A 12,469-nucleotide genomic window follows, 5' to 3' on the forward strand; every position below is an offset into this window, starting at 1 on the left:
TTCAGTTTACCTATAGTCTTCTTGCTTTCTGTTTCCTACTGCCTGCACAGTAATTTTCTCACTACGCACTTTGTGTTTCGTCATCTGCAAGTTCTCTGTGCTCCCTAAGTGACACAGTGAAGCTTGGGTGACAAAAAGATATTATGCCTAACCTTGTAGTATAATATATTAGAGGTACAAATTTACCACAGAACAGCAAGTTTGCTGGCAAACTGTAACTAGAAGCTAACTGTCATGCTTAAGCACTTTGTGTTTAAATATGAAATCTTAATTTGATTTTAACTCAAATCACGTGATGATAGCTGCATAATTAGCTTCTGTTTTTTTTTTTCTGTAGCAGAATACACAAATACAACAGTCAAAAACAGCAAGAATGAACCATTTTACTTTTCACTCCTATCATAAAATGCTTGAACTGGGTCAGGTGCATCCTTTCACCCAGTCTTAATTTTTGATGTTATCTTTCCATCAGGCCTGCTTTGGTATCTGTGTTCTTTGTTCTCTTATATGCTAATACATTCAGTGTACTTTTTGTTTTAAACTGCAAGCATGTGAATGCCACAGACTTCTGCAAAAGATATACACTGGAAATGAAATGTATTTCAAATCTGTACAGATAATGTGAGGCTAGACTAAACTTATGCTTGCTACATTGAATAAATGCATCACTGGTGAATTGTATCACAGCTAAGAGCTCTTCAATAAATTAATTTCTAAGGCAGATGGCTCTGTACAGTACAGGATAACTTCCGCACTATGGGTGCCTGCTCGAAATTGTTCCGTTGCTCAAATGTTTTTCTGAAATCGAATATTTTATGTGCTTTGCACTTGTAAGCATATGGACTGACAAACCCTCATGTGCGCATGAATGCATACTTGTAGACTCTAACTGTAGTCGTGATTATTGGTTTTGTGTTGCAACCTTACAACTTTCACATTATAAATAATTTTCCATTTAATCTTTGTGATATTCCTTATTTGCCCTTAAGATTAATTTTCGGGGCCTCATTTTTGGGGCTGCGTTTTTAATTCTTAAATACCTGATGTGGTTTTTATTAACTGCCTTGAATCTATTCTTCTTTTTGTTTAATTGTCACTGGTGTCAAATTTTCTTGTTGTCTGAGTGCATATTTTGGGAGATTGAAGTATGCATGCCTTGTCACAGAGCCGATAATATAGTGCATGTAAATGTGCTGTGTAGATTGCACCTCAATTGTAGACAAAGTAGCCACATGCTGCATTTTTTCCTGGTGGTGTGTTTATTTCTAGTGTGCCATTTATTTTCTCTTTTTTTTTGTTTGTTTATTTGTTCAGTGAGACAAAGCAACTTAAACCTTTCTGGCTTTAGTCCAGCCTCTTAAAAATATATATCTTTTCAAGTTTAAAATTTCTTTTTTCCTATGGTTTCTGTGATGTGTATTTGCTTGAAATGTGAAGACATGCTTTGGGGGTCCAGTAGCGCTTTTTAGAATATTTGATATTCCTGTGCAAGTGATAATTGTTTCGAAATAACTATTGCACTTAATGGATCATTCTTCATTGCAAGAGAATCTTCTGCAATGGCTGGACATGTCTGGCTTGCACATTTGCTATTGCACATATACTTGCGTAATTTAAACCACATTTGCTATGCAATGTTCAAGGCGCTCTGTCTACAGTTGGGGTTTTAGTATCAATATATTGTTTGTCCCACAATATATGGTGTCCCATGTTTGGTCGGCTTTGCTACAGTGTTGATAACATAATTGATGTTATGTGTCAAGACATCAAGCAAGACGCAGAGTGTGAATTGCATACTCCAGGTATCTTTCCAAGCCATATAGTACTCTTGAAGCTGCATAAATTTATTGCGTGCAGAAGTTTCACAGCAGCAAATATTGATTATTAATATTATAATAAATTCTTTTACAAGTGAGCTAAATGTCTGTATGGTACTGCTATGTGCTGCAGCTACCAAATGTATTAAAGTTCATATTTCTTATTGCTGCATTAGAACTCTTGTGATACACCAAGATCATTGAGGAATATAGGGTGTTAAATTTAGGGCAGGGGTGTGGGAAGAAATTGGAGAGAGACAACCTTCATACTAATCATTGTTCCTATGGTAATCTGAAACTAATATTAAATCAGTGTAGTTTGCAGCGATGTCTCCTTCACCTGTTTTCATTAAAGGCCCACGCAGAGATGACTCAAAGCTTTTTTTTGCATATGGGTAAAGTATTAGTTGTAAAGTGAGTTTACATTGACAGTGCCCATTTTAGCAATAATTGCATAGTTGTTTTATATTAACTATATTTATTTCACAGTAATGAGGGTATAATTTTTTTTTTTTTGCTGACGAATAGAGTGAGCACTTAGGCTATAAAAAGCACTTCACCATGTAGCAATGGATTAAGAAGGCCACGAGGCACACTCAGTCGACCAAACCTGGGGCACCACAGAATGGCAGGGCAGCATGGGGCAGTGTGTGATGGCTGGGAGCGTTGTCCGGCGCGACAGCTGACCAGCACTCCTCGCTGCCCCTTCCGCCTCTCCCCCCTCTTTGCCCCCCCCCCCCACCTGTAGACGTCGCCTGGAGCTTATGCGCAATGTGTACAATGAGGATCCCTGGTCCCCTGCGAGCCCCGAATCTCGGGAGGACCCCCTGCAGTGCTTGAGCACGTCAGCCGTCCTGGGCCTGTCCAGCCTCATCCCTTCCAAGACAAGGTCATTACACGCTCGCTGCTATTGCCACGCATTCCGCTGCCTCTCTGTGCTTCTTCAACCCTGCCGCCCCCCGCTCCCGATTTTTTTATTCTCGTTTACGACCGCTGAAGCAGCTGATGGCTTTGCTACTTCGCACTTGATGAGTGTCATTCTCTGTTTCGCTCCTCGTTTGCTCTTCTCTGCGTCTGCCAGTGCACAGCTTTTTCTGGCTTTCTGGGCACCTTGCTTCACCTGTGCTTTGTGCTTGTGGTGTAGAACTGCAATGCCTCTGTCAGTGGCAATGGGAATGTGCATTGTTCTATCATTGTAGTTAGAGTCCATCTTGGCAGTTGGTAATGTAATCACCCTTAAGAACGCAAAAAACGGACGTGCACCTCAAGACAGTGCATGTTTTGTCCCTCTCTTGTCCCATATTCTGTAGTGCTGTTTTATTCCCTTCCTCAACACGCACCAACCAGCCCATATTCGCCCTCTTCTGGACCTCACAATACTCTCATTATAAATGCTATTCACCACTATGTTATAGGCTGAATGTTTGCCAGCTCTCCTAGCTGCTGAGCAGAACCAGGGATTTATTTCAGTACGCATAATTAGCTGCTTATTGCTGGTTAATTTTTCACCTCTTGTAATGATTTTCTTAAAGAGGCAAGAAGATGATTAAAATAATGAATGTCAATATGTATTCCATGTCTATTTTTACCAGCGCATGCAGTAATATCAGCATTGAACCTCATACCTATCTCCCGAGAGACACTGAACCTTGTGCCCACTATATGAAATATTTGCAAGAAATATTTGCACTCTCAGTTCTTACAGTGTGTCATGAGCAGCATCTGCTGCATAGGCAGAACTTGGAACTGGAAACAGATGTAATATGCTTATGCATGCTTTGTTCACTGATAGCAATGACAGAAAATGCAATTGTGTCAGTCTTCCATCACACCTCTTTCATCATCTTTATGAACAGTCATCTTGGTTCCCATTTATCACTTCCACGAGTTTCATTATAATTTGTCATATTCGCTTCAGTTTTGTAGCCATGTCTTCTGCTTGTGTGCTTTTTTTTTTTTTTCATTGAAAAATAAATGCTCATTGAGAGCTTGTCACAGGTGGTCACTGAAGAGGTTGATACTTTGAATGTGTTTCTGAGTAGGTTTTTTTTATAGTATTGTTTATTAGTGATGTTGAAGGCAGTGGAAATAGTGCTTCTTTATCAAAAAGAGAAGGCTGAGTAGATTGTCTAGAAATAAACTTGACATGGTACCCATTAAAGAATTTGTATGCAACATGTATTTGCTTCGTAGTATCTTTAGTAAACACTTATGTGTGAAACAGTCCTAGTGCGGTATACTCTGCTATGGAGTGTAATTCTGGATGTCATCACAAGCATATTGCTTGAGAGCAAAACGCCGGGACAACCTGTCTTGTCCTGTTGTCCCGTCGTTTTGCGCTAAACAATATGCTTGTGATGTCAGAACACCAACTAGCCCAACATTTAACTCATTTATTCTGGATGGCGGTCAAGGCCTAATGCCATCATAGTATGTTCACTTACAGAGAGAGAATATTGGGCAACTGCTAAAGCATTCCATCGTTGCTTTTTTTTATCATCTTATTGGAATCAGATAATTCCACTCATCAAAATAAGTTTTGATATTCAATATTCGGTGAGAAAATTTATAACTAGGAGTGCGCGAATATTCATAAATTTAGAATATTCAGAATTTAGGATGCGACTGGGCCGTTTTGTGAAGAGAAACTTTCCAGACAGTGTGTGCATTGCACTGCGCGCTTCACCTCAATGCTTGAGCATGTGGACTGTGGAGTAAAGCATCATCAAAACGCGACAGGGCCTTTTTTGCAAAAAGGGCCTTCCCGACAGTGAGCACTGAGCGGAGCATATGCGGACAACCACCGTGCGTGTATTCATTACATACAATTATACTGTGATGTAAATGGTTTTCGGCAACTTTTTCAGGCGAATCTAATTATTCGGACATTTTTTTTTGGTCTCTTGAAGACTGAATTAATGGGAGTTCACTGGCATTCAGCAGTAGTATGAATGCTCTATCAAGTTCCATGCAGGTCCTTCCTGTACACAACACAGGTGTACGGAATCCTTTATAAAATGTACACTGCATTTTTAATGATATTAGCAAATACCATGTGGATTCTGAGATAAACGAAATGAACAGTGGGTGCTATTTTCTACTTTTCTTTTTTTTTTCACTGATCAATATTCGATTCATAGACATTTTTTCCCTATATTCATATTCGATTCGCATTGGAAAATTTCAATATTTGCACACCTCTATAGTCTTACCATAATCATTTCATGCTATGCATAAGGTAAATGTTCCATCATTTCATGCTCATTTTGTCCATTTATTCACCATTTACGTTATGTGGTGCACACTGTATTCATTACCCTTATTGAATTAATTTGTTATTGAATGCTTATGCTGTGCGTATTTGGTGGTGACTTGCAAGCAAAGTTTTCTGTTTGCCAATGCACGACTGTCGTTGCCAGACGTGCACTAGTATACCTTACACGTTTGTAGTGCCCTCGGTGCGTTTTGGCATGAATTATGTTTTCTTATTTGTTTGTACGTTGCGAGTCCCTTTGTTTTCATCCTCGTGATGTGGCCCCCTTTTTTTTTGCAACTGCACTCATTGTTACTGCTCTTTGAAGACGTTATGTGAACAGTTCAATAACCATAACCATCATGGTTATAATGCTCGTCTCTCCTCTGGTTTTAGTGCAAATATTGGGACAGATTCCTCTTTTTGCTGCTGCTTATGAAAGAGAGGCCACATAATTTGTGGTAAAGCATCAGAACTGATGGGCCAACATCAGGCTTTTGCGTTACAAGAACAATTCTCTTCGGTCAAGCCTCTGCTGCTTCTTGCATCTGAAGGAAAAACAAATTCCGATGTGTTAAAACATTGTGCTACAAATATTTCTTTTTCATTGATGTGATCATTATTGGTTTAAATTGTTGTCCCGTGTTAAAACGTCATGCAGAAATATATCTTTTTCATGGATGTGATCAATATTGGTGTTAAGACATCATGCAGCTAATATTTCTTTTTTTCATTGATGTGATCTTTGCTGGTCTACATTGTTGCCACTTTGAATTTCAGACAGCGTCTGGAGCTGATGCGCGAGATGTACCACAACGAGGCCGAGCTATCCCCCACATCCCCCGACTACAATGTGGAGAGCAGTATTACGGGCGGAGATCCATTCTACGACCGGTTCCCATGGTTCAGGCTCATCGGCAGGTATGTACCAGTCTTACATGTATGTATGTACCAGGTATGTACCAGGTATGTACCAGTCATTGGCAGGTAATAATGGGATAAAGTTTTTAGTTCCCTAAATGCCCTTAGCTGAAGACGCCTGAGGAACTTCTGCAGCATTCGATCCTGCATTTATTATTTGTTACATTAAGGTGTGGTGAGGCATATCTTATGTGTTAATCTATCAAAAATAATTAAGAACTATAATTCCTTTCTTTCCAGGGCCTTTGTGTACCTGAGCAACTTGCTGTACCCTGTGCCCCTTGTGCAAAAGGTGGCCATTGTCAATGAAAAAGGCGATGTGAAGGGGTACTTGCGTGTTGCTGTACAAGCAGTCATTGGTGAGTCAAGCTGTACTTCATATATGATGCATTTGCTCTTAGTGTGAGGAGCACCATTGATGTTGCTTGGTGCTATGCATAATTCATGCTTTTGGTTTTGTCTGTCACATTACTGAGTCTTACTTGAGAAAGTGTACTTCATCAAGTAAGATTCAGTAATGTGGCGCCTGCACCTTATAAGGTGTAGGTGATCAAAGTCTAAGCATCAGTATTATTATCTTAGAAAATACTGAGACAAAGTTCTTGGGAAGACAGTTCTTGTGTTCGTGCTTCATTGATCACAGGTTATTTGTCTAATCTCCTAACATAGTTTTTAATTTATTGCTAATGAAAAATGGTCTTGAATGAAAGCTGCATTGAAATGCTGTTTTGTGTATAGCACTTCTCTAGTGCTAATGCGTTTACGTTGCGTTGCAATGTTAAATGGGTAAAATATTTTATCAGTTGCTTAATATAGGCACATTTTGGGTTTATTTGGTTTACTGCTCAAAATTATTCACAAAAGTCTATAGCACAATACTTGAAAAGATTGAATCATTTCATCAGCACTGTTGTCATAAGACTGCGGGCAATGGCCTATTTATTGACTGTATGATGGTTCAGTTGCAAACTGTATGATCTCGCACATTTTTACGAAAGTACTTTTTGCCACTTGCAGATGATGAGGAGAGTACAGACTGCAGCACAGGTGTTCGTCAGTCAGCGAGGATAAGCTTTAATGACGAACTGTTTGAAACTGCAAAGAAGGTAAGTATCTAACATTAGAAGCATGCTGAAAGAGACTGCTGTAAATGTGAGGTTTTGAGGGCCGAAAACGAGATCATGAGATTGTTTGATCAAATAAAGTCATACAGTAATTGTGACGATTATGCTGGCCAACGATGGACACTCTACTGCAGCCAAATTGAGGTGTTACCAATGGAAGCTTATTTTTAGAGCACATGCAGGTACAATATTTGTGCCTCCTATTTCCCAACCAGTGTCAACTCTTTCACGTGTCCTACTGTGCTTTGTACTGTGCTCATGTGGCAGCTGTAAGCATAGCATAAAAGTAATTGTAACCATTGCAGCACAAGGTGTATAATGTCATCAAGAGAATAGATTTTCAAATTGCTATATTTTGCTGTTCAATGGTATCGTGTGGTCTTCTTAAAAAAAGAAAGTAAAGTACGTATAACGCATGTGATGCCAGAATATCCACGTGCTACTTACAGGACCACTGCACTGAAGATGCATCTGCGTGTGCCGAGAAGACACCCTGCTGTGAAGAACGCATTGTGGAAGGGGAAGAGCAGCAGCAACAAAGTCCACTGCAACATGGTATCGTGTTGTTTTTGTCTTTGGCATTTAAAATGCACAAAGATGCTCCACTTTCTTTTCAGCTTGTGTTTTCTTTTTAATGGGCCCATGAAACGCTATTCACTAAAATCAGAAAACACACATGAGCAATCGACATCTAATCAGTCTTCTCCTCCTCTCCACAATGCAAAAGTGTTTAAGCTATTTTAATCAGCACCGAACATATAGGTGATTGAAATGAAGACAAGTCGCAACGGCGCCCCATCACAACTCGTCCCGTTCGCTTCACTTGAGAGCGTCCAATGAGTGGGCACACCCAGCAAGCCCTGATGATGTCTTTGGGAAGGAAGCGCGCGGACAGGTGTCGCCCTAATCGGTTGCAAATGGTCACCAGGAGCGCTTCTTAAAAATTATTCGTAAATTATAAGCTCCATGGAAAACTCTTAAATTTGGCTCGAATACTCACAAAGACACCTTTGTGAATTTCCTGCATTAAAACATTACTGCAAGTACTGTTCCAGGGGCTCTTTAAGAATACACGCCTGGCTTGGCAGTCCTTTGCTAGCTAGAAAGTTGTTGCTAGCTACTATCAAATTACAGCACATATTCATTACTTTATATTCCCCAGCTCTGGCAATTTCATTTGGCACAGCTTACCAGGTGTTTCATCTAAATGTAACGAAGCTTTTAACGAGGCTGGAGTGTTGCAGCCCCATGAAACCAACTGAAAGCTATTGAAAGTAGCATGGCCTAGTCTGCAGAATCTTGTTTTGCTTGCAGATATAATGAAATAGTAAAAAATAATTAGCTAACTGTCTGGCTTGAGGAGTGTCAGCCCAAAAGCTGAAGACCATCTTGAAGAAATGCTAACTGCAGTGTTTGTACCGAGATACCATTTACACAGCCCAAAAAGAAAGCTATCGCGTGACTGGCTGCCAGCACATATCTTTCGTTCATTGCATTAATAAATTCTTTCAGATAGTAATTCGCTAGTAATTTGCATTAACACATGCACTTCAAAGCTAGAAATTTGTAAAATAAAACTAGAGCATTCCTTTGATGTTAGAGGAGGAAAGATAATTTTTGTTCTTGGGAATTTTACTGCTTATATAGTATTTTACCGAATGAGATTGAGCATAAAATTTTACAAACTAATACCACTGGAGCTGCTACTGTAGATATTGCAGTTGTAATCAATCTTAAAATTTCATTGATTCAACCAAAATAGTATTTGTCATTTTTATACTTGGACATTTTACTCTCTACTTGTCTTATGACAATGTGTTGATACTTCTGCTTGTGTGCTTCACCTGTTCAGAGGAGCAGAGCCGTCTTGAAGCCTACAAGCAAGATGGGGAGAACAACAACATTGTCGCCTTGTCCCAGGATGAGGAGAAGCTGCCCGATCATTTGCAGATTGGCAAAGAGTTCACCTTTAGGGTGACTGTGCTGCAGGCCATTGGAATCTCCAAGGAGTATGCCGACATCTTCTCGCAGTTCAAGTATGCACCTGTTTTTACTAGGCCACTCACTCGCTCTTCACAACTGCGGTGCGAATTTAACTTATTTCACAGAGTTTTGCTATGCAGGTAATTGTGACATACTTGCTTCTTGTAAAACCTCTCATGCCCCTTTAGTGCTGAATAGCACGATAACCCTTTAGACCATGACTTTTCTGACTGTCAGTTCAGTTTCTTAAACAAAGTATTTTTTTTCCAGCTTTCTTCACCGTCACGATGAGGCATTCTCAACAGAGCCTCTCAAGAACACTGTGAAGGGACCTCCACCCGGCTTCTTTCATGTTCAGAATGTAAGCACCTCTCCGAAGTGTTCAAAAGCAGTTGCTGAAACCCTAATTCCTGGTTGCAGAATGTAGACATAAAACATGCATTCATTTGTCACCAGTGCATTTGTACACATGGAAGACTACAGCATAGTAGCTCATTCATATTAAAATTTTAGTTTTATGGGCACATTCTCAGAACTAATTTGGTTTATGAACTTGTCTGCAGTCCTTGAAGTACTGTGCTCAGTTATAAGCATACAGAAGTAATTCCAACGTGATATTTGAGGTGTAGGAGAGTATCACTTTTCTTTTATGGCAGATTTTTCACCTCGTGATTTTTACTGCTTGTGTCGAAAAAGAAAAGTTTGAGTTTGTATTGTTGTGCATGTGTTTCATGCATCATTGTTGGCAGCATCCGATTCCATTCGCCTACTGACTTTTTGCGCAGATCACGGTGACTGTGACCCGTTCCTTTGTGAACTACCTGCGGTGTCGGCCAATTGTCTTTGAAGTGTTTGGCCACTATCAGCAGCACCCATTGCACAGGGACTCCAGGGACGCCTGCCAACAACAGTAGGCATCCTATATCTATTTAATGTAGCCCTCCGCGAGCAATTTATAAGTCCTCTTAACTTTTTGAATCATATTTCCTGTCTTTTCAAGCCTCTTGCTTTTTAAGTGGCCTGCGAATTTTTTTCTTTTGATAATGATGTCACGTTGTCGTGTTCTTTCAAGTTTAACGCATAACATTCATGTGTCTCCAAGGATTTAAATTTCAAATGTAGTCTTATCAAAAATCTATCGCAATAATGAAGACATAGAAATGATTCCGCAAGGTGAGCTTACAGTTAAAACATTATTTACGTTGTAATTTTGTGCATACCTGTAGGACCACTCTGATTCGCAGCTGTTATCAGTTGCTTAATTTAGTCTTCTGTTATCATTATGCATCTGGCTGCCCAAACCCAGCTCTTTGTTGTCGACTTCCCAGGTGCTAAAAGGACACTCAACATGTTCTTGTCTGAGAAAACTACTGCTTTACCTATTCAGCAGTTATTCTTTTATTTGTTTCAATACATGAACTTGTGTTTTGTGTTTTAATGCAAGAACAGAGGAGGTAGTAATGTGACAGCATTAAAGGTCCTGTTTTCCAGAAAATCTGGCTGTTTTCCAGAAAACCCATGCCTCTGGCAGGTGGTAGTTAGCAGGTGACATGGGCGGGCGCTGCATGATTGGTCGTCAGGTTGTGTGACATCACGAGACCACGGCATGTGACCGAGTTGGCTGTAGCTACCAACTTGAGCAGTTTCTTTTAGATGGGAATTGAACCCTCTGGGACTCATGGATGCCAACACAGACACACTACTCCTAAGCAACGCAGGCACATTTGTACTGCTTGGTTAAAATAAGGCCTTATATCTAAGTCGGGGTGGTCTTTCACATAATGTGGTAGATACTGACTGTATGCTAATGACTATGTGCGAGGTAACAGAGGCATATGTGAACGGATTGGTGATGAAGTGAGTTGCAAAGTGCATGTATGCAAATGAAAATCTGCAAGGGGTGCCACGGACGGGAGCTATTAATGCTGTCAGGAGCTTGAAAGCTTCCTAAATTTATAAAGCTGCAAGCTTTAGTTTAAGTTGCCATCACGCTGCTCCTATGAAAAAATGATGTTCAGCGCTCTGTCAACTCCTTATTAGTGGCTTCATAGTCCTTTATTTTAATTGCGAGGCTCAAGTCATTCCAGCGAGTGTGTGTTTAGGGTAAAACTTAGAAACTCTGAGCACAATCCCAGATATTTTCAAAGCCTCATAATTGGCAATTCATGCAGCTAATACAATGTCAATACAATATCAATATCTATACAGTCAATAAAGGACTGTATTGGGTCCCTTGCTGGCAACTACAGAACCAAACCGTTGTTTTCAGCAGCAGTGTGCGACAGCCCCCTCGACGCATGTTTCCAAGAACACTGCCCATTTCACAGCCTGTGCGGTCGCCAAAGTTTGACATTCTGCAGTGTCCGAGGTAAGCTTCTTGTCCCTCCTACTTTCAATTTACAGACAAGCGCCTTGCTACCTAACATTGATAGCAATGTTTTATCTCTGTCTTTTCAGCACAAATCACATTTATGCGAAGCACGATGTCCTGGTGTGGTTTGAAATATGCGAGCTGACTCCAAATGGCGAGTAAGTGGCATTAGGTGCTTTTAATATGCCCCTTAGATTATATAGCTCTCTCTAGATATGTGGGCTCTAGTGAATTGCCTATGATAGATAACAGAAATTTCCACTAATAATAACAGAGACTCAGCAGCTTTTGGAAAGTCTGTCTGATGAATTTTCCCATTTGTTTGTTAGTTTGTTGTTTGCTTTTGTATGAATTGTCTAAAAAGAAGGCCTTGAATAAAATTTCCATCCTAGAAACACTTTGTTTTCCCCAAGTACATTTTATCGAGGACATGGGAAGCAATCAATTCATGAGTCCACTGTTGAGCAAGATGAAAGAAAATTCAAAGGAGTAGCCTTGTGTGCTGATCTTGAAGCACAGTAATGGCATATCTAAAAGGAAAACTATTCCCATGGCATCACGACGTGACACGAGGACATGTCATGCGTAGTGGAGAGCATGTAGGAAGAGTCTGGCCCAAATGGTCAGCTTATGTTTGGCAGTGCAGGAATAGATAGTAAAGATGACTCGTAAGGCTTCCTTTTGTGCTCCTACCTAGCTTTTTTTTTCTTCCTGCATTTGTGCTTTCGTGCTGCCATAATGTCTTTGGCTGAATGGTAATGCCACATCTCTGTTGCCTGCCCTCTTTGTCAGGTACACCCCGGCCGTGGTCGATCACAGCGATGATGCTCCTTGTAGAGGGACGTTCTCTCTCCACCAGGGGATTCAGAGGCGCATACGCCTGACGCTGGTCCACGAGCAAACGCCCAACGTCTGCTGGAAGGATGTCCGAGAAGTGGTTGTTGGTGAGCGTCGTGTTCTGCTCATTTGCATTTTTTTATTGTGGGCACAGCTGTGAAAT

The 12,469-nt window shown here is 40.4% G+C and overlaps 1 protein-coding gene across 7 annotated transcripts in view; it reads left to right on the forward strand.

Annotated features, from left to right (window-relative positions):
* unc-104 (kinesin family member unc-104) overlaps window positions 1–12,469 on the forward strand; it is a 106,349-nt gene that overhangs the window by 80,345 nt on the left and 13,535 nt on the right. For 3 of the 7 annotated variants that reach the window (XM_084598347.1, XM_084598350.1, XM_084598348.1), the window contains exons 24-34: window positions 2,566–2,706; window positions 5,851–5,991; window positions 6,232–6,350; window positions 7,009–7,097; window positions 7,565–7,670; window positions 8,968–9,151; window positions 9,369–9,459; window positions 9,884–10,008; window positions 11,368–11,466; window positions 11,556–11,627; window positions 12,262–12,413. In XM_084598347.1, the coding sequence (XP_084454473.1) occupies window positions 2,566–2,706; window positions 5,851–5,991; window positions 6,232–6,350; window positions 7,009–7,097; window positions 7,565–7,670; window positions 8,968–9,151; window positions 9,369–9,459; window positions 9,884–10,008; window positions 11,368–11,466; window positions 11,556–11,627; window positions 12,262–12,413 (1,319 nt within the window). The remainder of the gene's footprint in view (window positions 1–2,565; window positions 2,707–5,850; window positions 5,992–6,231; window positions 6,351–7,008; window positions 7,098–7,564; window positions 7,671–8,967; window positions 9,152–9,368; window positions 9,460–9,883; window positions 10,009–11,367; window positions 11,467–11,555; window positions 11,628–12,261; window positions 12,414–12,469) is intronic. The other 4 variants (XM_084598349.1, XM_084598351.1, XM_084598352.1 and 1 more) reach the window with 3 other exon arrangements.

The sequence above is a fragment of the Amblyomma maculatum genome, chromosome 3 (genome assembly GCF_055883805.1).
Source record: "Amblyomma maculatum isolate TAMU_Amacu chromosome 3, ASM5588380v1, whole genome shotgun sequence".
NCBI lineage: Eukaryota > Metazoa > Arthropoda > Arachnida > Ixodida > Ixodidae > Amblyomma > Amblyomma maculatum.